Source organism: Taudactylus pleione, unplaced genomic scaffold (genome assembly GCF_031769625.1).
Source record: "Taudactylus pleione unplaced genomic scaffold, aTauple2 ptg000256l, whole genome shotgun sequence".
NCBI lineage: Eukaryota > Metazoa > Chordata > Amphibia > Anura > Myobatrachidae > Taudactylus > Taudactylus pleione.
In genome coordinates this window covers 17,209,035-17,233,406 of record NW_028284658.1, presented here as the reverse complement: position 1 = coordinate 17,233,406, position 24,372 = coordinate 17,209,035, and the positions used below count along the sequence as shown (strand labels likewise).

Here is a 24,372-nt window from a genome sequence, read left to right as displayed (position 1 = left end):
GGATTTCAAATATAAGATAAAAAATCTGCTGTTGGGTTAGTGTGACATGCTAGGTTTATTATAGTATTTTTTTTGCTTTGTTACAAAATCAAACATTTATTTTGAACCCCCCTCTAGAAAATATGTGTTTACCCTTGTACAGCAGTGGAGCCTGCACAAATTTCTGCACCAGACATCAGAGCATCTACACTGCAGCCTTGCCAGCCAACCAGTCAGTAAATTATTATTTTTATTTTACAAAAGTACAGTGTACAGTATAAGGCATTGGGAATGGGTACTTGGTGGAGGAGAAGTGGTAGGGTGAAGCTTTGCTTAGGGTACCCAGTTACATGACAGCAGCCCTAGTAACTTCAACCTTCAGCATGAAAAAAGCAGGATGTCATAAACTGTCTGTTTGTGGAGATAAGCAAGCAGCCTTAAAAGATAAGTAGAATATCTTACAGCCATGACGTACCTATGGGGGTCGAGTGGAGCATGTGCCACGAGGGGGGGATGATTTTAAAAACAATTGATGTGTGTCAGTGTGTGTACCTGTGTCTGTGTGTGTGTGTGTGTGTGTGTGTCAGTGACCGCCGTGTGTGTATATCTGTGTCAGTGTGTGTGTATGTATATCTGTGTCAGTATGTGTGTGTGTGTGTGTATCTGTGTCAGTGTGCGTGTATTTGTGTCAGTATGTGTCAGTTTGTATGTGTATCTGTAAGATACAATGCAGGGGGGAGGTGATGGTGTGGCTGAGAGATGACACGGGGGGAGGTGATGGTGTGGCTGAGAGACGATGAGGGGGGTGATGGTGTGGCTGGGAGGCAATGCAGGGAGGAGGTGATGGTGTGGCTGAATGATGATGCAGGTGGGAGGTGATGGTGTAAAGAGCAAAAGTGCAGCGCTACATATAAGGTAAAAAACACATTTAATAATAAATTAAAATGAAGAATAATACAACCTTTCCACTGAATAATACATTAAAACATAAATGATTGATTGAGCATTAGCACAAAAAACAATCAAGAATCGACAGGCATGTCTCAAAGAGCTTATTTAGTATATAGAAACACCCTAATTAGGCACAAGCTGTGGTGCACCAAATCAAGTAATGAGAGAAAGTCCCGTTCAGGAAATGGTGATCTTTCCCAGTCAATAATGTACACCACCATAAATGGATGAATAAAAATATAGGATACAGTCAATCCGATCATCCAAATTGAAACATTGATAAATAATTACCAATAACCACAGCAGTCCCAAGGTGAACCGGATCCCACAATGTATGTCACCTGAGAATAATTCGTTGTGTGCTGGTCCCAATGCACACAGCCAAATAATGTGGGGTGCACAGAATCCAAACTGAAGAAGGTGATCTCTGGGGATGAAGATTGCCGGTAATTCCACCTCTTGTAGTGCTTGATAGACGCACAAAGTCTGTAATCCTGTGGTGAATGGAGTGCTGCTGTCTAGAAGTTTCAATAGTCTGCAGAGTTGTAATGTGAAAAATCCTGCTGCCTATAGATAGGGTGTCACACCAACGCGTTTCCCTGCCGGATTGGCAGCTTTTTCAAGGAGGTGATGGTGTGGCTGAGAGACCACACATGGGGGGGAGGTGATGGTGTGGCTGAGCGATGATGCTGGGGGAGGTGATGGTGTGGCTGAGAGACAACACAAGGGGGAGGTGATGGTGTGGCTGAGAGACGACACAGGGTTGGAGGTGATGGTGTAACTGAGAGAGGATGCAGGGGGGAGGTGATGGTGTGCTGAGAGATGACACAGGGAGGAATTGATGATGTGCTGAGAGACAAGGCAGGGGGGAGGTGATGGTGTGGCTGAAAGACAACATACGAGGGGAGGTGAAGGTGTGGCTGAGAGACAATGCGGGGGGGTGCAATGGTGTGGCTGAGAGACGTCGCATGGGAGGAGGTGATGGTGTGCTGAGAAACGACGCAGGGTGATGGTGTGGCTGAGAGATGATGTAGGAGGGGAGGCGATAGTGTGGCTGAGAGATGACACAGGGGGGAGGCAATGGTGTGGCTGAGAGATGACGCAGGGGGGAGGTGATGGTGTGGCTGAGAGATGATGCAGGGAGGAGGTGATGGTGTGGCTGAGAGATGATGCATGGGGGGAGGTGATGGTGTACTGAGAGATGAGGCAGTGGGGGAGGTGATGGTGTGGCTGAGAGACGATGCATAGGGGAAGGTGATGGTGTGGCTGAGAGATGACGCATGGGGGAGGTGATGGTGTACTGAGAGATGAGGCAGTGGGGAGGTGATGGTGTGGCTGAGAGACGACGCATAGGGGGAGGTGATGGTGTGCTGGGAAATTACACAGGGGGGAGGTGATGGTGTGGCTGAGAGATGATGCAGGGGGGAGGTCATGGTGTGCTGAGATGACATAGGAGGGGAGGCTGTGGTGTGGCTGAGAGATGACGCAGGGGGGAGGTGATGGTGTGGCTGAGAGACAACACATGGGGGGTGATGGTGTGGCTGAGAGACGATGTGAGGGGAGCCATTGGTGTGGCTAAGAGATGACACGGGCAGATTGTGTGGCTGAGGCGCAGGGGGAAGGAAGTTACACAGGGGGAATGAGTCTGGTTAAACCACTGTTGTATGATGATGACCTTCTTAATATTCCTACACAAACAGCCATCTTCCATCTTCCAAACAATGTAACCTACATGAATAGTGAATACCGACTGAAGATGCCGTCTTCCCAGGGAGGATACATTTCTTCAGATGTTCCACATTGTGAGAAATCACCGTATGGAATGGAGAAAAATGTTCCCAGAGTGATGAGAAACGGGTGGCATGTCATGTTGGCACGCCCCATTTTTGGTGGCCACGCCCCTTTGGTATATGACAACATCCATTTTTGTTCTGCGCCGAAGGCACGCAAACATGATTTTTCTACGTGTGTGTGTGGTAGGAGGGGGGGTTTCTTCAACTTGCCCTGGGCTCCAAAGACCCTATTTACACCACTGTTTACAGGATCCTGTAGGAGCATATAAATACGTTGACAGAGAAACAACTACTTTCCCAGAGAACAAGAGATTGCAACTTTTACAAAACATGACACCAGAGTAAAATGCTGAGACAATATTGAGCACACAGTTGATAGAACTGTGGAAGAGGAGGGCATGGATTTGAGAGAACTAAGGAAGAGTGGGTGTGCATAATGAATAGAACTGAAAAGGTGGCTGACACAGAGTGGGAAAAAAACGGCAAAGGAGGGCATGTCTTCGAAGGGGGTGTCTTCAAAGTGGAGAGAACCCAGGGACGAGAGGTTACACTGTGACCTATATTCCTTACCTATTTGTACTATGCTGTGTACAAATTTTTGTGCACTTAGTATTTTGTCTATGTGTATATATATATATATATATATATATATATATATATATATATATAAAATAAGGGCACAGTCCTGCCCTTATATTAAGGCTGAATCAAATAAACAGAATTTTCCCATAGAGAAATCTGGAAATTTACCTGGGTAGAACTGTCGCTCTGTGCTGCATGCCAAATTTCAGGGCAAAAAACAAACAAACAAGGATTTATACACAATCAACCTGTCTCCCACTGCCCAGGGGTGCCGGGGATAGCCCCAGGCTATCAGCCTAAGCCTGGAGTGCCCTGGGTAGGGGGACCCAACCTCCCCAGGGATCCTCAGCCTGAGTTGACTAGCGGTCAGGGGTAATGCTTTGGCCGGGGAACCCAGTGAAAGGGTTTACCTGGCTGTGGCATTAATCCCCTGCTAGAAAGGATACGATGCTGGTTAAGTATGATAAAGGGGACCCTTATGCTTTTTGTCCCCTGTATTTCCAAAACCAGGACCGGCTCAACTGAGCCCAGTGCTGGTTGTGCTAAATACAGGGGAATCCTATATCGTTTGTTCCCTGTATTTTCACAGCCAGGACTGGCTCTCATGAGCCCAGTGTTGGTTGTGCTCAGGGCCGGATTATAGGCAGGGCGGACGGGGTGGTCATCCAGGGGCCCCCACACAGTAGGGGCCCCCACACTGCGGCAAACATTTCCCCATCTCTCTCCGCCCTCCCTGGCCGGCTCCCAACAGCATTGCAGTGTACTATATTATGTCCGTGATGTTGCTGAGTACGTCCGTCATCTAAGGGGTACAGAAGTCAGGTGCCTTCACTGATAGGGGGCCCACCGGCAGCCCGGCATTGATCGGGGCACGCAAACATGATTTTTCTACGTGTGTGTGTGTGTGGTAGGAGGCGGGGTTTCTTCAACTTGCCCTGGGCTCCAAAGACCCTATTTATACCACTGTTTACAGGATCCTGTAGGAGCATATAAATACGTTGACAGAGAAACAACTACTTTCCCAGAGAACAAGAGATTGCAACTTTTACAAAACATGACACCAGAGTAAAATGCTGAGACAATATTGAGCACATAGTTGATAGAACTGTGGAAGAGGAGGGCATGGATTTGAGAGAACTAAGGAAGAGTGGGTGTGCATAATGAATAGAACTGAAAAGGTGGCTGACACAGAGTGGGAAAAAAACAGGGCAAAGGAGGGCATGTCTTCAAAGGGGGTGTCTTTAAAGTGGAGAGAACCAAGGGAAGAGAGGTTACACTGTGACCTATGGCCCTCATTCAGAGCCGTTCGCTATTTGCGGTCGTTCGTTTAAAAACAAGGGGTGGCTATTCAAATGATCCGTACGCACATTGCAGTCTGTTCACACCTCTAAGTCTGAACGAGCGAGCAAAACATACGCTCGTTTATTTGATAAAAACGCCCCCTGGCCGCTCACACCATACGTCATGTCCGCTATTTATTTGATTAATCGAGTACATCGACCAGCGTATGAACTGCTCGCTATTCTTGTGGTTGGTGTTTGCTACCACAAATTTGCGAGCAGTTCTGGCTATAAAATAACCCAGTGACGAGGACAATGACGCGGCTGTTTTAAATATACACACCCATAAAACGCCCGTTTTGACCTTTAAGCACGCCTGCGTTCTGATCTCCACTCCCCATTTTCAAGCACCTTCCCCTGTTACCACCCACATACGCCTCATTCTGTCACTCAAAATAGCAGGCACTCGCTATATAGCGTACAAACGATTTTCGGCCGCACTGACTGGTTCGCGCATGCGTACTAAAAACCGTACGCATGCGCAGATGTGCAAACATCGCTCGGAACGAGCGTACTGCCGCTAACGAGCGGCTCTGAATGAGGGCCTATATTCCTTACCTATTTGTACTATGCTGTGTGCAAATTTTTGTGCACTTAGTATTTTAGTATTTTGTCTATGTATATATATATATATATATATATATATAAAAAATAAGGGCACAGTCCTGCCCTTATATTAAGGCTGAATCGAATAAACAGAATTTTCCCATAGAGAATTCTGGAAATTTGGCTGGGTAGAACTGTCGCTCTGTGCTGCATGCCAAATTTCAGGGCAAAAAACAAACAAACAAGGATTTGGGAGTAATCTAAAGTTTAAGCGATCAGTTTTTTGGGCTACAGTACTTTCAGTTAGGACAACTTTTGTGCTGTAGTCTATGAGGGATTTTGGGAAGGCATAACTCAAGGCAGAGGACGAATTTAGACTTGGGGTTTGTTTTATTAGGTAGCTCTTGTTCCAGTGTAGGTGCTTTTGTGGTTCAGGTAATTGAGAAAGTTACAGTTTTTAAACTATTACCTCACGAATGCCCCATTATATAGATAGCGAGCTTCAACTTGTTGCGCAGCCTCAGTAGATGGCCTCCAGCAGGGGGTGTACTATGGCTTCACTTGGGTGCACAAAGATGGCTATCCTTTGTGGGTGTAAGCGGTGGTGGGACCCAGCTTAGGTGCTGGCGTTAGCGGCGGTGGCGGATCCGGTGCAGGCGGAGCCATTCTGCAGAGTTCGGCAACGGTACCAATTTCAGCTACATTTTTTAAACTCAAAGATGGCTGCCGCAAGCCAATGATGGCTCGTGACGTCAACACCCTGCCCCCTCGGCTGGCTTACATAAGCCAGCGCGCGGCAGCGGCATGGCAGTCCGATGGCGGGGAGGGAGCATGAAGAGCTCTCGAAGAAAGTAGATGCTGGAAGTCCTAGTGGGCAGCGGCCATGCAAAAGAGCTCAAAGCCTGCCATCCACAAGTTGAAGAGGACACCAGAAGCCCTGAGGAGGTGGCAGCCGTGCAAAATAGCTAATTAGCTGTCACCCCCCCAGGTGAAGACACTAGGAGCCTTGGCGGGTTGGAGCCCGCCAGGTGAAGACGACGGAAGCCCTGGTGGGTTGGCGCCCTCCAGGCAAAGACGTCGGAAGCCCTGGCAGGTTGGCGCCCGCCAGGCGAAGATGACGGATGCCCTGGCAGGTTTGTGCTCACCATTCAAAGATGCCAGAAGCCCTGGTCACGAAAAAGAGCTTAAAGGCCGCCGCCCCCCTGGTGAAGTTGCAGCAAAAAAAATTATTAAAATAATCAGTTATGTTTTTATTTTAATATTTATTTTACTGGGGTGCTATAATTACCAGCAGGCCTTTAATGCCCTGTTTGCTGGTACTTGTGGTTCTCCAAGTACCAACATTGGGGGGAGGCTTGCTGGGACCTGTAGTTCTACTGCAAATGACAATACTTGACCTCTTTCATTTGCACCACATTTATACACAATCAACCTGTCTCCCACTGCCCAGGGGTGCCGGGGCCTGGAGTGCCCTGGATAGGGGGACCCAACCTCCCCAGGGATCCTCAGCCTGAGTTGACTAGCGGTCAGGGGTAATGCTTTGGCCGGGGAACCCAGTGAAAGGGTTTACCTGGCTGTGGCATTAATCCCCTGCTAGAAAGGATACGATGCTGGTTAAGTATAATACAGGGGACCCTTATGCTTTTTGTCCCCTGTATTTCCAAAACCAGGACCGGCTCAACTGAGCGCTGTGCTGGTTGTGCTAAATACAGGGGAACCCTATATCGTTTGTTCCCTGTATTTTCACAGCCAGGACTGGCTCTCATGAGCCCAGTGTTGGTTGTGCTCAGGGCCGGATTATAGGCAGGGCGGACGGGGCGGTCGTCCAGGGGCCCCCACACAGTAGGGGCCCCCACACTGCGGCAAACATTTCCCCATCTCTCTCCGCCCTCCCTGGCCGGCTCCCAGCAGCATTGCAGTGTACTATATTATGTCTGTGATGCTGCTGAGCACGTCCGTCATCTAAGGGGTACAGAAGTCAGGTGCCTTCACTGATAGGGGGCGCACCGGCAGCCCGGCATTGATCGGGGAATGTGGACGGAAGCAGCTGCTAGATCCCCTTCCGTAGATTGACCCTGTGGACTGCTGAATTTGAACTCTGCTCCCGGCAGCTGCTTGATGATGTTGCAATGATGCAGCCGCCTGTCAGAGCAGACTCAGAGGAGCCAGCGGGAGGAAAGACGGTGACTCAGAAGATACAGTGACAGGTAAGTACACTGTACATCTGGCGCTGGAGCACAGCATAGCCTGGGATAGAGAGGACATTGGAAGCGAGTTGCGTGTCTTCAGTGGGGGGGGGATACATTTAAATACATATAGAGGGTGGTGTAGGGGTTTGTGTGTAGCACATTTAAGAAGATGGGAGGGGTGGGGGGGTATTTAACAAACACAGATTAGGGATGGTGTTTTTGGAGCACATTACTTAACTTACAGATGGGGCAATGATGAGCAAAATTAAAAAAATAGAGGGGGCACAATACAGAACATATAGGGAGGCACATGCAGTATACACATCCTGGAGGCACAAGCACATACCACGTTTTGCCATTTTGTGTAGTGGAGGATGGAGCAGTGGGCTGGACAAAATAGGAAGACCGGAGCAAGAGAGGCTGCCTTAAAGGGTTAGCTGGTCATTGGTGGTTGGACTTGGGAGAGTAGTCAGTAATAAGGAAAATTAAGCAGGACTACCATCTGTGACTGGAGAGTCCAGAGACAAGGGGCATAGTAGTGACAGCGACGGGGCGTAAATTTTATTGGTGAGGGCCCCCACAACTTAGTTGCCCTGGGGCCCCCACAAGCATTAATCCGGCCCTGGTTGTGCTAAATACAGGGGACCTCTATGTCATTTGTCCCTTGTATTTTCCCAACCAGGACCAGCTGTGAAAAGCCCAGAACTGGTTGTGTTTTTTGGGGGGGAAACACACAATTAAATTTTTTTTTACATTTTTCACGATCAACTCGACACCCTCTACCCAGGGGTGCCAGGGATAGCCCCGGCCTATCAGCCTAGGCCTGGAGTGCCCTGGAGAGGGGGACCCCTTTATTGGGGGGTCGCCACCTCCCCAGAGATCCCCTGACTGGGTTGACTAGTGGTCAGGGGTAATGCTTTGGCCAGGGGACCCAGTGAAAAGGTTCCCCTGGCTGTGGTATTACTCCACCACTAGAAAGGGTCCGGTGCTGGTTAAGGATAATACAGGGGAGCTCTACTTGTCAGTGACGGTAACACACCCGGATATGATGATTATCTCATATGCGCACCCTGCTATTTTAATGTCTTAGCAGGAACAATGTTTCCCCTACTGTAAAGTAAAAAGAATGTTTGATTGTATTTCTGTAAAATGGATAAAGTATGCTATTGTATGGTCCTGGAACTCCTTGTTCTTTCTAATATCCTTCTATTTTATAATAGGATGGTATATTATTTCTATTATATTTATTTTGGAATTAGTGATATCACTCCATTTTACTTGACCTTAAGGGTCGGATTCAATTAGCCGCGAAAAGCGGTTTGCAGCAGGTGTATTAGGAAAATCTTTTAAAAAGACATTTTAGAGACACATTAATATACTAGTACCCATTTAAGGTGCCCATACATCTGCGACGGATCTCTGCAATGCAGGGCTGAGATCGGAAATTTCCGATTGCCATCGGAAATTTCCGAACGCCCACCATCGATGTTCTGTGATCCATCGCCGAATCGCAGACATTTGACATGTTTAATGTCCGCGATTTGACAATTGCGATAATTTTTTGATCACGATCATCAAATTGACAAAATCCAACATGTTGGGTTTCTGCGATCCTGTGATGCCAGGTTGCAGCATCGCGGGATCGCAGCAATCCATCTCTGATGTATGGGGCCCATTACATGTACCCCCAATTTAACTACAGCAATTATTTTTCACAAAAAAACATTGCTTTATATCATTTTTCCACACTTATGCAAATATACTTATAACAGCCCTTTGACTCAATATAAGATTCCTAATTACTTTTATTAGGGCAATTAATACACTTCTATATTCTACACATCTATATTGATTCCCAGGGTCAGTTAGACTTTTTAGGAGGGTACAGACTGATTTCCCCAAAAGAACCTGTCCTTTTCGCTAGTTTCGCTATTCGCAGCATTCATTCATATTTTTGCATGTTATATAATGGATATTGAATAGGGCGTAAAGCAGTTGTGTGCATTGTGTGAGCAGGCGAAAACTTTGCCTCAACACAGGCGAATGAGGTGAAAACATTGCGCTTATCGCCGATCTCAGCTTTTTTCACCACTAATTGAATACGGGTCTAAGTGTTATATTGACATTTAGATTAAACTACATATTTATGAATAAGAAGGATTTAAGTTGATGTTGCACTAGTGACTAGGGCCTGATTCAGAGATGTACGGTGCATGCAAGCGTATGCTGGTTAAATAGCACCCTCCCCTAACAGTACTGAGACAGAGACGCTGGAGCCATCTTATGTACGTAGGGAATCGCAGATGCCTGCTATGACCCAGGATTTCAGTGGTGGCTTGGCACATGTGAATTTCAATACATGCGCAGTTCAACTGCATAAAAATGGGAACAGTGTGCATCTCTGAAAGAGGCCTCATGAGTGAATTAGTTATTGTGCACATCACAAGCACCTCTATCCATGTTCATCTAACTTTTCCACTGCAGATGCCTATAACATTTCAGAGTAGCGGATTGTACATAGATATGAACAAGGGTGAAGACCCTACTGCACTGTGTCACGTAAAGGTGAATCAGATATATGGCAGATAAGAGAGAGGCTTTTCTGGGTAAGGTGAGGAAAGATTAGCAACAATGAGGTTCATTTCTGAACATGCAAATGTCTAGCACAAATATTATTTTATTGAAGTCACTTTCATACATTTTAATCTGAGGGGCCGGACTGGTGCAAAATTTTCACACCATCGAATGAGCGCAGTTTGGCACAGGACCGTAACAAAGGGTGTGCGAGCGGTGCCACCACACAACGCGCAGGGCTATGTGGGCAGCACCATTGCTGCCCCAAGGCACTTGCTTTTGGCTAGCAGGAAGCCTGGATCAGCACCCTGAGGCCAGGATCACTGCTGCAGTGCTGCCCGGGGTGTCCATTGGAGGCTCCAGGCAGGCACACTGCAGTCTGAACAGCTGATCAGAGCATCCTCATGATGGTCCGTACTGCAATTACCAGAGCCGGTGGCCCTGCCCCCTCTGTGTGACCTAATGATGTCATGATGTCTGTCATGCGCTCAGGTGGCGGGGGCAGCACATGGCACAGTTGAGCCCGGTTACGGCACTGGTTGGGCAGATCTAATGGGGTTTTATAGTACATTTAAAATCTTTTCCTCCTATTTTGTACAGATCAGAATAATTGTGACTGTTTTCTAGTTTGACAGTAGCACTATTGACTTATATGCACTCCTGAAGAAACCGACTTTAGGTTGGAGAAACGCATTGAGTATTTGTTTCAAGAGGACCCTTAGCCTCACTTAGCCCCCTCACTTGCACACAGGGTTACCCGGGTCAGCCAGGATGGAGTTTTCCTGTGTTGGAGCACTGCTCCCGTGCCCGAAGTTCCATTTGCACACCTACACATGAGTTCTTTGCTGGCCATCTCTTTTGCATTCCGCAGAGACCAACAGTCACTGGCACTTGCCCAGGGCCAGATTAAGGGCCACATCCGTCTGGGGCTGAAAATATTTAAGGGCCTATACTGAGAAGGGGGAAGAGCTGTGACCAGTTATGTGTGGGTGTGGGCAGAGCCACTGTCTCCCTTAATACAAACAGAAATATTTAATAATTTTGTATGAAAACTAGAATTATAATTTTAATACTTATTATATATGGCTGACTGTGTGGCCAGCTAGGCAGATGGTCATCATGATGCTTCTATGATGATGGGCCTATTTTATGTAGATGCCTGGAGCCATGGGCGTAAGTACCATAGGTACAAGGGGTGCAGCTACTATGCAGCTTGCTAGGGCTCAGACTCACATTAGAAGGAATATTGTCAAGCTGGAGAGAAGATTTCTTACTATGTTATTGGCAGATCTACACTGGACACCTGTAAGCTTCTATGCATATAATACTTCCTACTTATGATTAGGAGCGGTGAGCCTATCACACTGAACAAATATTTGGGATATATATGATATTGATCTATTTACCAGCTCATCCCTTATTTGAATGACAGAGACTTAATATATTTAGGACTGTCCGCTTGCTATTTCATATGTTTCTATATTTCATATATGAATCTATGTTGATTTGAGTTTATACTCCACGGAGTATATGTGTTTGTTTCATTTATTTATGTTTATACTAGAGATGTGCGGGTTCAGTTTTACTCGGTGCTTTTCCCCAAAATTATCGCAAGTTCGGATTTATTTCATTGGTTATCCAAACACGTGATAGCCGATAGCCAATAAGATGCTGCTTTTGAGATCCGAACATATCCGAGTAAAACCGAACCCGCACATCTCAAGTTTATACCATTGGTCTCGTGTTCTCCAAATTGTATTATCTATTATGGTATTACTATAATTATTTGTATTGTTTAATGCCACAGCCACTTTTCTCTTTATACAAATAATCTAATCAACAAACTAATATCCATCCCTCATACTACATTGAGTTGAAGTACCTTATGGTGATCCGACTTTGTAGAATAACCTAGGTTGCTTATTAATTTGATTTTGGAAGTCTACCAAAGTGTGTGTATTTTTACTTGTATAAAATCAAACATCCAGTCTTTTTAAACATATAAAATACTGGATTCCCATTCAGGGTCTATGAAACTATGCATCCTTTTTGAATGTACATTTCATATGTTACAATTGAAATGGGTACAACTTGTACAGTCAGGGCCGCCATCAGGGGGGGACCGCCGGGCCTCGAGTCCCGGGCCCGGTGGGAGGGGATAGAGAGGGGGCCCGAGTAGCAGCGCAGCTGAAGCAGCAGCAAATGATGGCAGGGACGAAGATACAAATCAAGCAGGGCGGCCACAAGCCAGTCTGAGATTGCGGAACGACAGCCAATCAGGAACAGCCGTAGTGGCCACTCCTGGTTGTCTGCCGGTCCGCGAGCTGTGATTGGCTCGCGGCCCGGCGCAATAAGCTCAGCAAACATCAGCATCATATTCAATATCTGCTGTCCTGCCTACCGCTCAATCAGGATTGTCTCGCGGCACGGCAGCCAATCAGGAACAGCCGTAGTGGCCACTCCTGGTTGTCTGCCGGTCCGCGAGCTGTGATTGGCTCACGGCCCGGCGCAATAAGCTCAGCAAACATCAGCATCATATTCAATATCTGCTGTCCTGCCTACCGCTCAACACTGCCACCCGGGGCCCCATCTCTCTCCAGTCCATTCTTCAAAAGCAGCCAGTGCAGATTCTAACTGGCTGGCTGCACCAGTGCAGCCAGCTGAACATACCACTAACCAGGTACTCCCTGACCTTGACGTGCTACCACCCCCTAATTCAGCCAGCCTGTCCACCCCCATGTTCCAGCCAGCCTTCAATGCCCTCTGCCTCCCTCCCTTGTCCAGTCAGCCTTCTCAGCACTGCCCCCCCCGTTACAGCCTTCTCTGCCCACTACCTCCCCCCATAGCTCAGCCAGCTTTCCCTGCTCCCCCCAGTCCAGCCAGCATTGCCTTCCCTGCCCAGTCCCCCCCCTCTAGTCCAGCCAGCCTGCCCTGTCCCCCCCACCCTCTCCCCTCTCCATTGCCCAGCCAGCCTTTCCCTGCAAAGTGTCCTACACTCACCCTTCCTTTTGGCTTTATATGTGTATTTGTATGTGGGTCACATATATATATGTCTATATATCTATATATCTATATATATATATATATATATATATATATATTTGGATGAATGTTGATTTCACACACGATAGATAGATAGATAGATAGATAGATAGATAGATAGATAGATAGATAGATAGATAGATAGATAGATAGATAGATAGATAGATAGATAGATTATATGAGATAGATAGATAGATTTTGGTTTTACGCATCAATTGATGTCCCACTCCCACACCTCTGCTCCTTCCATCCCGGGGGGGGAGGGGGACCCTGCCTATTTTGCCAGTACCAGGCCCCACAATTTCTGGTGGCAGCCCTGTGTACAGTATATCATCTGTAATTTGTGTTCAGTATCTTGGACGCTGACCATGTGTAAGATAAAACAGGTTTGTACAGAACCACTTCCTCACTCTGTATCATGGGGCTGGAAATTCCTGGCAGTATACTGTGTATCGGCACTCTCTGACCTGTCACTTTGTTGATATAAACACATTTTGAAATGGTGCAGTGTTGGCTAAACATGTAAACTCTTGTATGGTAAATAGAAAATCTTCCTGACCCAATAAGAAATAGAAACATAAGACATTAAACTAGGTTCCAATTACAACGTTTCACTTGGCAAAGTCATCATTTCCATAACAACTAAACAAGAAAAATACTAGCAACTGAAAAATTAGTTGAAAAATTGGGTGTATTAGCCAATTGTTTAAAGGAAGCAAAAGCACATAATATATTTCTAGTCTGTTTTTCTGCTCTAGGTATAAGTGTAAGGCTCTTATATCCATGTGGCAGCTGGAACTCAGCACAAAATAGGGATCTTAGTATACACTATTTTGATGATGTGACAACGCTTGATCAGAAGCCCATAAAAACTCTGGTTATAAAAGTACCAGGCAATGTTGACCGGCAATGCTAACCACAGTGACCGGCAATGCTAACCACAGTGACCGGCAATGCTAACCACAGTGACCGGCAATGCTAACCACAGCGACCGGCAATGCTAACCACAGTGACCGACAATGCTAACCACAGTGACCGGCAATGCTAACCACAGTGACCGGCAATGCTAACCACAGTGACCGGCAATGCTAACCACAGCGACCGGCAATGCTAACCACAGTGACCGGCAATGCTAACCACAGTGACCGGCAATGCTAACCACAGTGACCGGCAATGCAAACCACAGTGACAGGCAAGCTAAATATTGTTTTAACAACTTGAAGTGAGACTGTTCCCAAATGCCTAAACCAGGCGAAAGCAATCTGTGGCACTCCAGCTGCTTTGAATTATAAATCCCAGTATGCCCTAACAGTAAAACTGAAGCAGGACACGCTGGGAGATGTAGTTCCACATCATCTGGCGTGCCACAGGTTGCCTACCTCTGACTTAAACTAATCATGCTATGACAAAGCTGACAAGGCACTAATTAGTTTACAAAGAAAAGGGATCTCAGACTGCACACTCTGAACATATATATATATATCCCCTTGATGAAGTCATAGGACGAAACGCGTTGGGAGTGTCTGTTACTTGCCTCATGAACTTTGGAGAAAATCAACTTTTCCACATACTCAGATAAGCTGCTATTATCCAGAACTAATTTCTCTTTTAATTATTTATATTGTATTTTTGTCTTACTTTTATGATGGTTTATATACTTTGCCTAACTATGGGCATCTTTTATTTCAGTAAATAAATATTCATTGTTTTTATTTCGTTGCATTTGCACTTTTGTTTCTAAGTGACCTCAGTTGATAGGATTATATCATTCACAGAACGTTAATTGTCTACACAATTGTTTTAATTGATTTATATTTATTGATATCGCACTGGCACTTTTCATTCTGTTTATTAATTTATATTTATTGTGTGGTCCACTAGACTAATTATTCACTGCAAATTACAGTGATTGCACAAGACACTTTATATTTATATTTATATTTGCTTGCTGTTTCACGCTTTATCCATAAGTAATTATCTATTTCAATGAGCATACCTGTCGCTTAAGGGCTAATTCTAATTTTGTATATCTGTCTCTTAATACTTGCACTAGTATTGTCCTATTTGCCCAGAGCGGACGCCCACAACATTTATGGGCTGAGGTGCCATTTAACAGATAAATTTAGACTGTTCATTTTTTGCCTCATAAATTTACAAAAATTGGCGCTGTATAATCTATTTTTATATATATATATATATATATATAAATATATATATATATATATAATTGGAGGTGCTACCTGTGGAGACCATTGATATATACACAAAGAAGAAATACAGGTGCACAACTCCAAATTAACTGATTATATATAAATACATTCTTTGTAAACTAATTAGTGCATTGATTTGCACACCTGGGAAGCCTGAGCCACTTCCCACTCAGACTAGCACCTCTACTACATTGGTTACAGCATGGAGTCTGGCAATGTAATATGCACACCAGTCAAGGCACAATATAGGTAAGTCCTGTTAATATTTAGACTGTGTAGTGCAGCTTTGGTTCATTTTTACGGTGTGGGTCCCCCTAGATTGCTTTGCTGGTCTGCTTCAGGGCACCGCAGTATAACACATTTTCCTTTAACACATTTTAATACCTCACTGTCTGTGTCTTTTATATATATGTATTTCACTTTTTTATTTTATTCTTTATATGCAGTCAACGGCTGCTCTTAACACTTCACTTTTCTTATTAGAGCGGTGCCTTGGGGTGGTTTAGCTGGGCTAGTTTGGGGGTGTCCTGCGCTCTGGATTTGAGCCTTAGTATGTTAGGGACCTGCCCGACAAGAGGTTACCCGGATATGGTGGGCAGGCCCATAAACTTGGCCAAGATTATGCCAAAAACCTCTACTGTATTTACTGCAAAATGTATTTATTTATATATAATCAGTTAATTTGGAGTAGTGCACCTGTATTTCTTCTTTGTGTATATGTCAATGGTCTCCACAGGTAGCACCTCCAATTATATATATATATATATATATATATATATATATATATATATATGTTCAGAGTGTGCAGTCTGAGATCCATTTTCTTTATAAACTGAAATGATCATGGCTGGGCACAATAATTATTAGCAATATAACCTTGTTGTCAAGACACTATTAGCTCTTCCTGGAATTACTGGAGCGATTGTCTAATTCCATCCTAATTCAAACTCACAGACAGTTGGTGTGATTTGTTTGGAGATATTGGGGTCTACAGGGGCGATTCAGACCCGGACGCAGCGCACTTTTGCAGCCGTCAGGGGCAGGGTATGCAAATTTCGCCATCGCACAACAAGGCTTAAGGACGCCCTCTATGTCTTAGAGAGCGATGGCAGAGTGAATGCACGCCAGTCATCTCCAAGAAGTGTATGCAGTATCAGTAACATCGAGAGCCATCGGAGCTGCTCGTAGCCCTTGAGGTAGACCCTACCCTGCCGCTAGCACTGCGATAACTTCAGGCTGAAATACAACCAGGTGACGTGTACAATGACGCCTCCATGCTAATTATGCTCGCCCATGAAACACAGTTAGAACACACAGGCACGCCCCTGTTTTCATAGACCTTCCCCTGACACCACCCACAGACAGCACTATTACTCAAAGTAGCGCTCAGTCTGTGTACTTCAAGCACTCGATTCCCGTTCGCTAATACTGGCTTGCGCACGTGCACTGCGGCTTATACCCATGCGCAGAATGCAAAAATTGCCAAGTTACGATCAAAAGCTGCATTGCGTCCAGATTTGAATCGGGCCCTATGTACTAAACCTTGGAGAGAGATGAAGTAGACGGAGATAAAGTACCAACCAATCAGCTCCTAACTGTCCCTTTACAGGCTGTGAACCTGATTCAGAGATGTACATTCATTCGACAATGAGCGTACATCTCCGATTGTTAGCGGTCTGTGTCTGCGCAAGACCCATTCTGCACATGTGCAGAACGTGTCCTGTGATCTCACTCGTTCGTTTGAGGGCGGAGCAGAGGTGTGCCTGGTCACCATTCCCATAAACGGCGGTGTGTAGCCCACATTTTCCGGGAGGGACAAGGGCAGGGTCTATGTCGACGGGCGCAGATTCCTGGCCTTCTACGTAAACAGCACCTGGTAAGACTGCAGGAAGCTTCAGCTCCTACAGCCTGACCAAAGGAGCAACCACCGCAACCATCAGTCGTGATGTTTGTGATGGCGATCCCAGCCTGCGATGTCGGTCGCAGTGCTGGGACTGCAAATGCAGCAAGGAGGTGTCTGACACCTCCTTCTGCATTTGCATCGGAGATGAATGGATTTGCACAGCCGCTTGTCTGCAGCTCTGCAAATCCGTCCATGTCTGAATCAGGCCCTGTGTTTGAAAAATGTCAGTTAGGCGCTAATTGGTTGGTACTTTATTCTCATCAATAACTAAAGTTTAGTCATTTTTATAGATGTTTTTAGTTACAAGAATAGAAACCCCATATTTACTATGCATTAGAACCCGCCACAAAACCAACAGCAAACTCACCCAAATAAAAGGACAGCCAGTCCTGAGCTGATAACCCATGGCTCTAATCTGCACCCCCTAGGCTTTCAGTGCAGAAGTAATAGTAACAGTTATTTATATAACTCACACATATTCTGCAGCGCTTTACAGAGAATATTTGGCCATTCACATCAGTCGCAGCCCCAGTGGAGCTTACAATATATATTCCCTATCACATGCGCACTAGGGTTAATTTTTGTTGGGGGCCAATTACCCTACTATATTTTTGTAATGTGTGAGGAAACCGGGGTACCCGACGAAACCCACGCAAGCACAGGGAGACTAAACAAACGCCACACAGTTAGGGCCGTAGAAGGAATTGAACCCACGACCTCAGTGCTGTGAGGCAGTAATGTTAACCAAAACACCGTCTGTGCTGCCCAGTTAATTAGTTTAAAAAATTTTTTTTACAGGTGGACTACAGGTCCCAGCAAGACTGCCCCGTTACGATGGCACAAGTGCCAACATGCCCAGACATCAAGGGCCTGCTGGCACCTGTAATCCACCTGTAAACAAAAATATATTAGACAATACACACACAGGGCCTGATTCAGTAGTGCACACAAGTGCACTGCTGAAGCAGATTCCCGAAGTTCGGGAATTTGCACAGGCGTAGGACCCATTCTGCAAGTGTGCAGAATGGGTCCCGCTAACATGCTCACAGACTGTCAGTGATTGACAGTCTGCTGCCGTTTGTGGGCGGGGAGGGGGCGGCGATGCCCTCCGTTTCCCGAAACGGAGGCGCGTCACCGCTGTTGCGGGGAAAAGAAGAAGCCTGGGTCTCCGTCCGCTGATGGAGATTTCCTGGCCTCTTCCTCTAAACTGTGGCGGCTAGCTGCGGGACCCCGTGGCCCGATGTTACGCAGATTATCTGATGCTGTGTTGGACAACGCAGCTCAAATAAGTAATGCACAGGAGGTGTAATGCCTCCTGCTGCAACACCATATCTGCAAGGATCGCAATTGCAAAGCTGCCTGCGTGCAGATTCAGGCCCACACACACATTGAAATTGGTAGTATTTTATTAAAAAACAACAACCGCACATAGCCCTTGTTCACCAATTCATTGCTCACAATATGAAGGGGGGTCAGGTCCTTGTCTGTCCATGTAGCATCCCGAATCTTGGCAACATAAAAAAATGCTGCTACTGTGTTCATCTGGGAGCCCCATCATGAATGAGAGGTCACTCGTGGACACTCTCCATAATAATTAATGGGGACAAGCTGATTGGTCAGTTTGTGGCAGTTCCCACGCTCTGACCAATCAGGGTATCCACCTTTCAGCCCAGGGCTGTTGTCCTTGTGGAGGGGAGGACCCCCTTTTTTTTTTAAGGGTGTTTCCCTAGGGCTCCTAGCCCTAGGCTAACCAGCTTGGGACTGGTTGCTATTATGGCATACGGACCCCACACGTGTTCCCCAGCTATAGCGTCAGCTGCCCCAACTGGTTCAGGCTAGTGCTGGTTATTGGAAAATAGGTGGGACCCCATAAAATTTTTTCCTCATACAGTATTTTCCAATACCAGCCTCAGTTCAGAAGCCCAGGGCTCGTTAATGATTTTGGGGGGAAACCCTATGCCCATTTTTTTATATTGTCAATATATAACACCTATAACCATATTAATAAAACAAGACTTTCACAGATCACAGATCACTTGTAGTACAAATATGTATTCTACATGCACTTGTCTTTATATTAAAAAAGTATAAAGTATGTGGTAAAATCACAGTATTTATAATTGAAAATAAAATAAAGGCATAAACCCAATATATTTTCCTCCTAACTCCAAGTTTATTGACCTGGTTACAGAATATAGTGAAACAAAGTCCACTGACTGTATTGTAAATGTTCAATCTTTTATAGGGTCAAAGTGTACTTCTGACAGTCAGACATACTGTATGTCTCAGGCTGGGTCTCCTGAACACTGGCTATGGAGCTGTCCATTATTGTACTCTCATGAGTACAGTCTGGCTGATTTCCCTGTGACTGCGCTCTAATCCAGGTGATAGGCACAATAACCATGTATGTATGCTGCACACTGACTTATTCATACTGACCTGTGACAGTACAAACTAAACACAGCTGTGGACCCATGCCCATCAATAATAAATTGTGACACATACCCTACAAGGGATGTAGTTAAATGACCGGCGGCCGCGATACCACCGGTCAAAATCCTGACAGCTAATGCCTGACAGGGGATTTAAGATAGGCGTTGAAATTCCGATCTTAATCCTGACAGCAGAACACAGAAGGACGCTGGACCGAACGAGGTAAATCCGGGTCAACAATGTACACATAAATAATGATAAATAGCTTGTGTGTATGAAACACATGTAACGTGTATTTTTATGAACCTCCCATTGTACATAGTTGCCAACACTTACACATTGGCTCCAGGGCCACTTTGGTGCTGGGCTGATTCACCATAATGAGTGATACTCTGTGGATCTTGCAGCACTACAATACCATAATGTCATTTTTATTGGGTTTGTGTATAAAATTATTTTCTATATTTTTAAAGTCCCCTATTCATTAAATGCTTAGAAGCAAAAATGGAAATAGGTGACAGCCCTAGTGTGTATCTTTAATGACAGGTTCAGTACTACATTTAATTTAACATCATAATGTTTGGTCAGAAGGACTATGGTAAAGGCCCCTAATTCTACCATGGTAACTGCAGATCAGCTATACAACAATGAAGGATGAAGTCTAAATGCATTGCTGCCTGCCACAGTAACTCACAATAATACATATTACATATCCAGATACATGGCTAGCTGCACTATTACAGCAGTGGTTAGCATGAACAATAATGAATAACGTTTTGCTTGCTGTCAGTCTATACTATATGTTACATACCAGTGGAGTATAGGAGCAGCGAATAGTTCTCATTTTCCCCGGGCTGCGTGAGAACAGGACAGGTGCTGTGAGACTGGAGCAGCAGGCAGGAGACGGCTGTGTGACAGATATTCACACTGTACACATCTATCATAAGCAAGTCACACCCTAAACCTTTGTCTAAATAACCAGCATAATCATTATGTGGTATAGGAAATATATAGGACACCACAAGACAGCCAGCATGTTAGTGCATGTAATACTAGCATGAAATAAAGGAGGATCTTTGTAATATGGCAAACCCTATGTTGTCTTGCAATCAGAAATTTATGCCACCCACATGTTTACTACAGAGAACTTGAGTTAATGATTAGAACATTTTAGATGTGTACATTACAGATAGTTAATGTAACGTTATGAATAATTATATGATTAGAACAATTATATAATGAATACTAAATAATAAAGGACCACTGAACATCACAAATAAATTGCTGAGAAATCAACCCTCAATGTAAAACACTGTTACATTGACAGCTCTATTAAAAAATACCTCCAACTCCACTGTAGATAGAGGAAGGTCCCCCACATCTTTAGTGACATCACCAGGAGCAGGGTACAAAGTACGGGATCCATATTTGCGTGTCATTATTGTCAGGAGAAATCCAATTCTATATATTTTTTTTTTTTTTAGCAAATAACCAATTTGTACACTTGCACTACATACCCTTTTCGTTGATAGAATGCTGCACAACCAGTGGCGTAACTATAATGGGTGTAGGGTGTGTGGTGCCCATGTTGCCCACATTGCACACCCATACCTCCCAACTTTCGTAAAATCAGATTCGGGACTGCCGCGCAAAAGGGGACGTGGCATCACAGCGAAGGAGCATGGCCTCGCGACACAATCTCTCTTTTCACCATTTCGGGGGCGAGACCAGCATCCACGGAGATGCTGGGCTGCCCCCAGGATTCTCCCCGAATAGTGAAGAGATGCCACTGCAGCCTGCGGTTAGGACGGTGGGAGAGTACCTAGATAGAGAGACTGTCCTGCTAGAAGCGGGACAGTTGGGGAGGTATGCACACCCTGCACCCATTTAGTATTCTTAGCTCTCTGGAGCCCTGCATCAGTGCTGCACACCTCATCGGGAAAATATCACGTCTGCCATTTTTCCGGAGATTTGCACAAACGCAGTACTATAGACTGATCCAGGGGTGTGGGGGGTAGTATGTTGTGTTGTGAGGGGGACGTATGTTGTGCTGTGTGGGGGAAGTATGTGGTGCTTTGAGGGGGGCACTATGTGGCACTGTTAGGGGGACATTAATTGCCGTGAGCGGAGCAGTATGTGGTGCTGTTAGTTGGGCAGTTTGTGGTGCTGTTAGGGGGGCAGAATGTGGTGCTGCGAGTTGGACATTATATGCTGTGAGGGCAGTGGCGTCACTAGGGGGGTGCAGGGATACCAAAAGCGCCTGCACACCCCTCCCGCTCCCACAGTCCACAGTATACTGCCCGCACCACCAATCCATCCCTCTCTGCGGCCCCCGGTATAAAAAGTACCTTTACCCTTGTCTTCCCAGAATGCTGGGCGCACCGCGTGACATCATCACGCCCGTCGAGCGCCGCCCTGCATTCTGGAAGTAGCGCTGATGAGGGAGCGGAGCTGTGCTCCAGTGACAGCTTTGTCAGTCAGGGCCGCCGGGACACCGGGCCGGTTCCCGCGGCCACCCTCCACTCACCCACGGCCGCTGCCGCGATCGGAGCTCAGCTCCAATCGGGCAGCACTAGAGAACAAATTAAATTTGCTATGGGGAGCTGCTGCGCATGACAGCCCCAGCCACAGCACCTCCCCCACAATCCTTTGCGGAGCCTGTCAGTCATCACTGACGACGGCTCCGCCTCCAGCCCCTCAGCGTCCCGGCCCTGCCGCCAAGACAGGCTCAGCAACAAGCAGCCTACCCTGCATGATGGGAATGCTGGCCACGCCACAGACAAGCAGCGGGCAGCCAAACAGAGGAGCAGCAGCAGGTAAATGTTGGTGGGTGGACGGACCCGGGCAGACACTGGGGCTGAGGGTTGGTTCCTTGTGACTTATGCTGTGGGCTGGGACTGGTGGCTGGGGCTTGATTCAGAGCTCTGGGGCTGGGGAGTGGGGACTGATGCTGGGGCTGGTGGCTGGGACTGGTGGGTGGGGGCTTATGGGGCTTGATTCTGAGAACTGGTGGCTGGGGAGTGTGGACTGATGCTGAGGGCTGGTTGCTCAGTACTGATGCTGAGGACTGGGGCTAAGAGATGCATACTGGGGCTGGGGGAGAATGAGGCTGAGAGACACACTGGGTCCAGGGGGAATGGGGCAGGGGGACGTGCACTGGGGCAGGGGGGAGGGGGGTGAGTCTGGGAGACACACTGGGTCCTGGGGGAATGGGTCAGAGAGACGCGCACTAAGGCAGGGGGGGGAATTAGTCTGGGAGACATACTGGGACATGGGGGAATGGGGCAGAGAGATGCGCACTGGGGCAGGGGGGGGATGAGTCTGGGAGATACACTGGGTCCTGGGGGAATGGGGCAGAGAGACGTGCACTGGGGCAGGAGGTGGAATGAGTATGGGAGATACACTGGGTCCTGGAGGAATGGGGCAGAGAGATGTGCACTGGGGCAGTGAGACGTGCACTGGGGCCGGGGGAATGGGGCTGAGAGTCGCACACTGGGGCCCAGGGAACAAGGCTGAGAGAGACAGACTGGGGCCGGGGGAATAGGGCTGAGAGACTCACACTGTGGCCAGGAGAATGGGGCTGAGACACACTGGGGTTGTGGGAATTAGGCTCAGTGCCACATGTGGGCCTGGGGATGGAGAGATGCAGTGGGGCTTGGAGAGAAGCAGGGGGTCATGGGGATGGAGATACAAGGGGGCCTGGAGGTGAAGAAACACAGGGAGCCTGGAGATCTACAGGGGTCCTGGAAAGCGACAGGGGGACCTGGGGATGGAGAGACGTAGGGGGTCTGGAGTGACACAGAAATTGTTTGATCAGGGAAATTCACATTTTGCCTTGCACAAAACATTCTGTTACTATATATTAACTGGTTATGATGATGACATTGGTTATGTTTCTACGTAAACAGACATCTTCCAGTCAATGTGATCTCCTACATCAATAGTGAATACCGGCTGAAGGCGCTGCCCAGGGAGGCTCAAACTCCTCAGAGGTCCCCCGTTGCAGAGAAACCACCATATAGGTAAGAAAAGACTTTCAAACTGACTGGCCTGTACCTAGTGCAGAGGGAAGGGGTGCCCCAAAAAGAGTGTATTATTCACCAAGATTTATGTTGCCGACCTTGCTCCCCTCAGTGGCTTGCAAAAGCTACTGCAGGCCCTAAGAGGAGGGAGTATTCTGCCCTCCTCCACAGACCCTGCCCTCTCAACATACCCACCTCCATTAGGGCTGCTTCCAGAAATTTCCCGGGCTGGTTTTCCACCCCAATCCGCCCCTGGTCAGCTCGCAGTGGTATGTGGCTGTGCGCTTTGTGGAGAGGAGTCTGTGGCTGTGCCTGCTCTGTGGATGTTTCTTGTAGAAGTGAGTATTATGCTACCGTCTATCAGATATTGCATGCATAAGGACAGTGACACCACATAACTTTATTTTTATCTGACTCATTTTTTATTCAGCATATCTATGATAGTTGCCCTAATTAGGGCAGTTCCCCTTTTTTAACCCGTGTGCATCATCTTATATAAGTAGAATAACAGAAGAAGTGGAGTCCCGCAGTCCCAGTATAATGGCCATGTTGACTCCTCTTGGACACTGAGACACTGTCACTGAGAATCCTGACATCATACACAAAGCCGCATGGCCAGAATGCAATTGCATCAGCTGCGCTGCCAGGCACCCCCACGGAGGTGGCTAGCTTGTTTCACTGCCTCTCTCCCACTATCCAGCCCTCCTGGTGACTACATCACTGGGGTGGCAGAGCTTAAGCCTGGCTGGGTCCTACAGCTGGTGGTCAGCGCCAGTCAATAGTCCCCCCTATGGGGTGGCGCCCAGTA

The 24,372-nt window shown here is 46.7% G+C and overlaps 1 protein-coding gene across 1 annotated transcript in view; it reads right to left on the bottom strand.

Annotated features, from left to right (window-relative positions):
- The window catches only part of TLDC2 (TBC/LysM-associated domain containing 2), a 30,883-nt gene extending 10,294 nt beyond the window's left edge, over positions 1-20,589 (bottom strand). The window contains exon 1 of the mRNA XM_088480816.1: positions 20,354-20,589. Coding sequence (XP_088336942.1) covers positions 20,354-20,386 — 33 coding nt within the window. The 5' untranslated portion in view covers positions 20,387-20,589. The remainder of the gene's footprint in view (positions 1-20,353) is intronic.
- Positions 20,590-24,372: the final 3,783 nt, after the last annotated feature.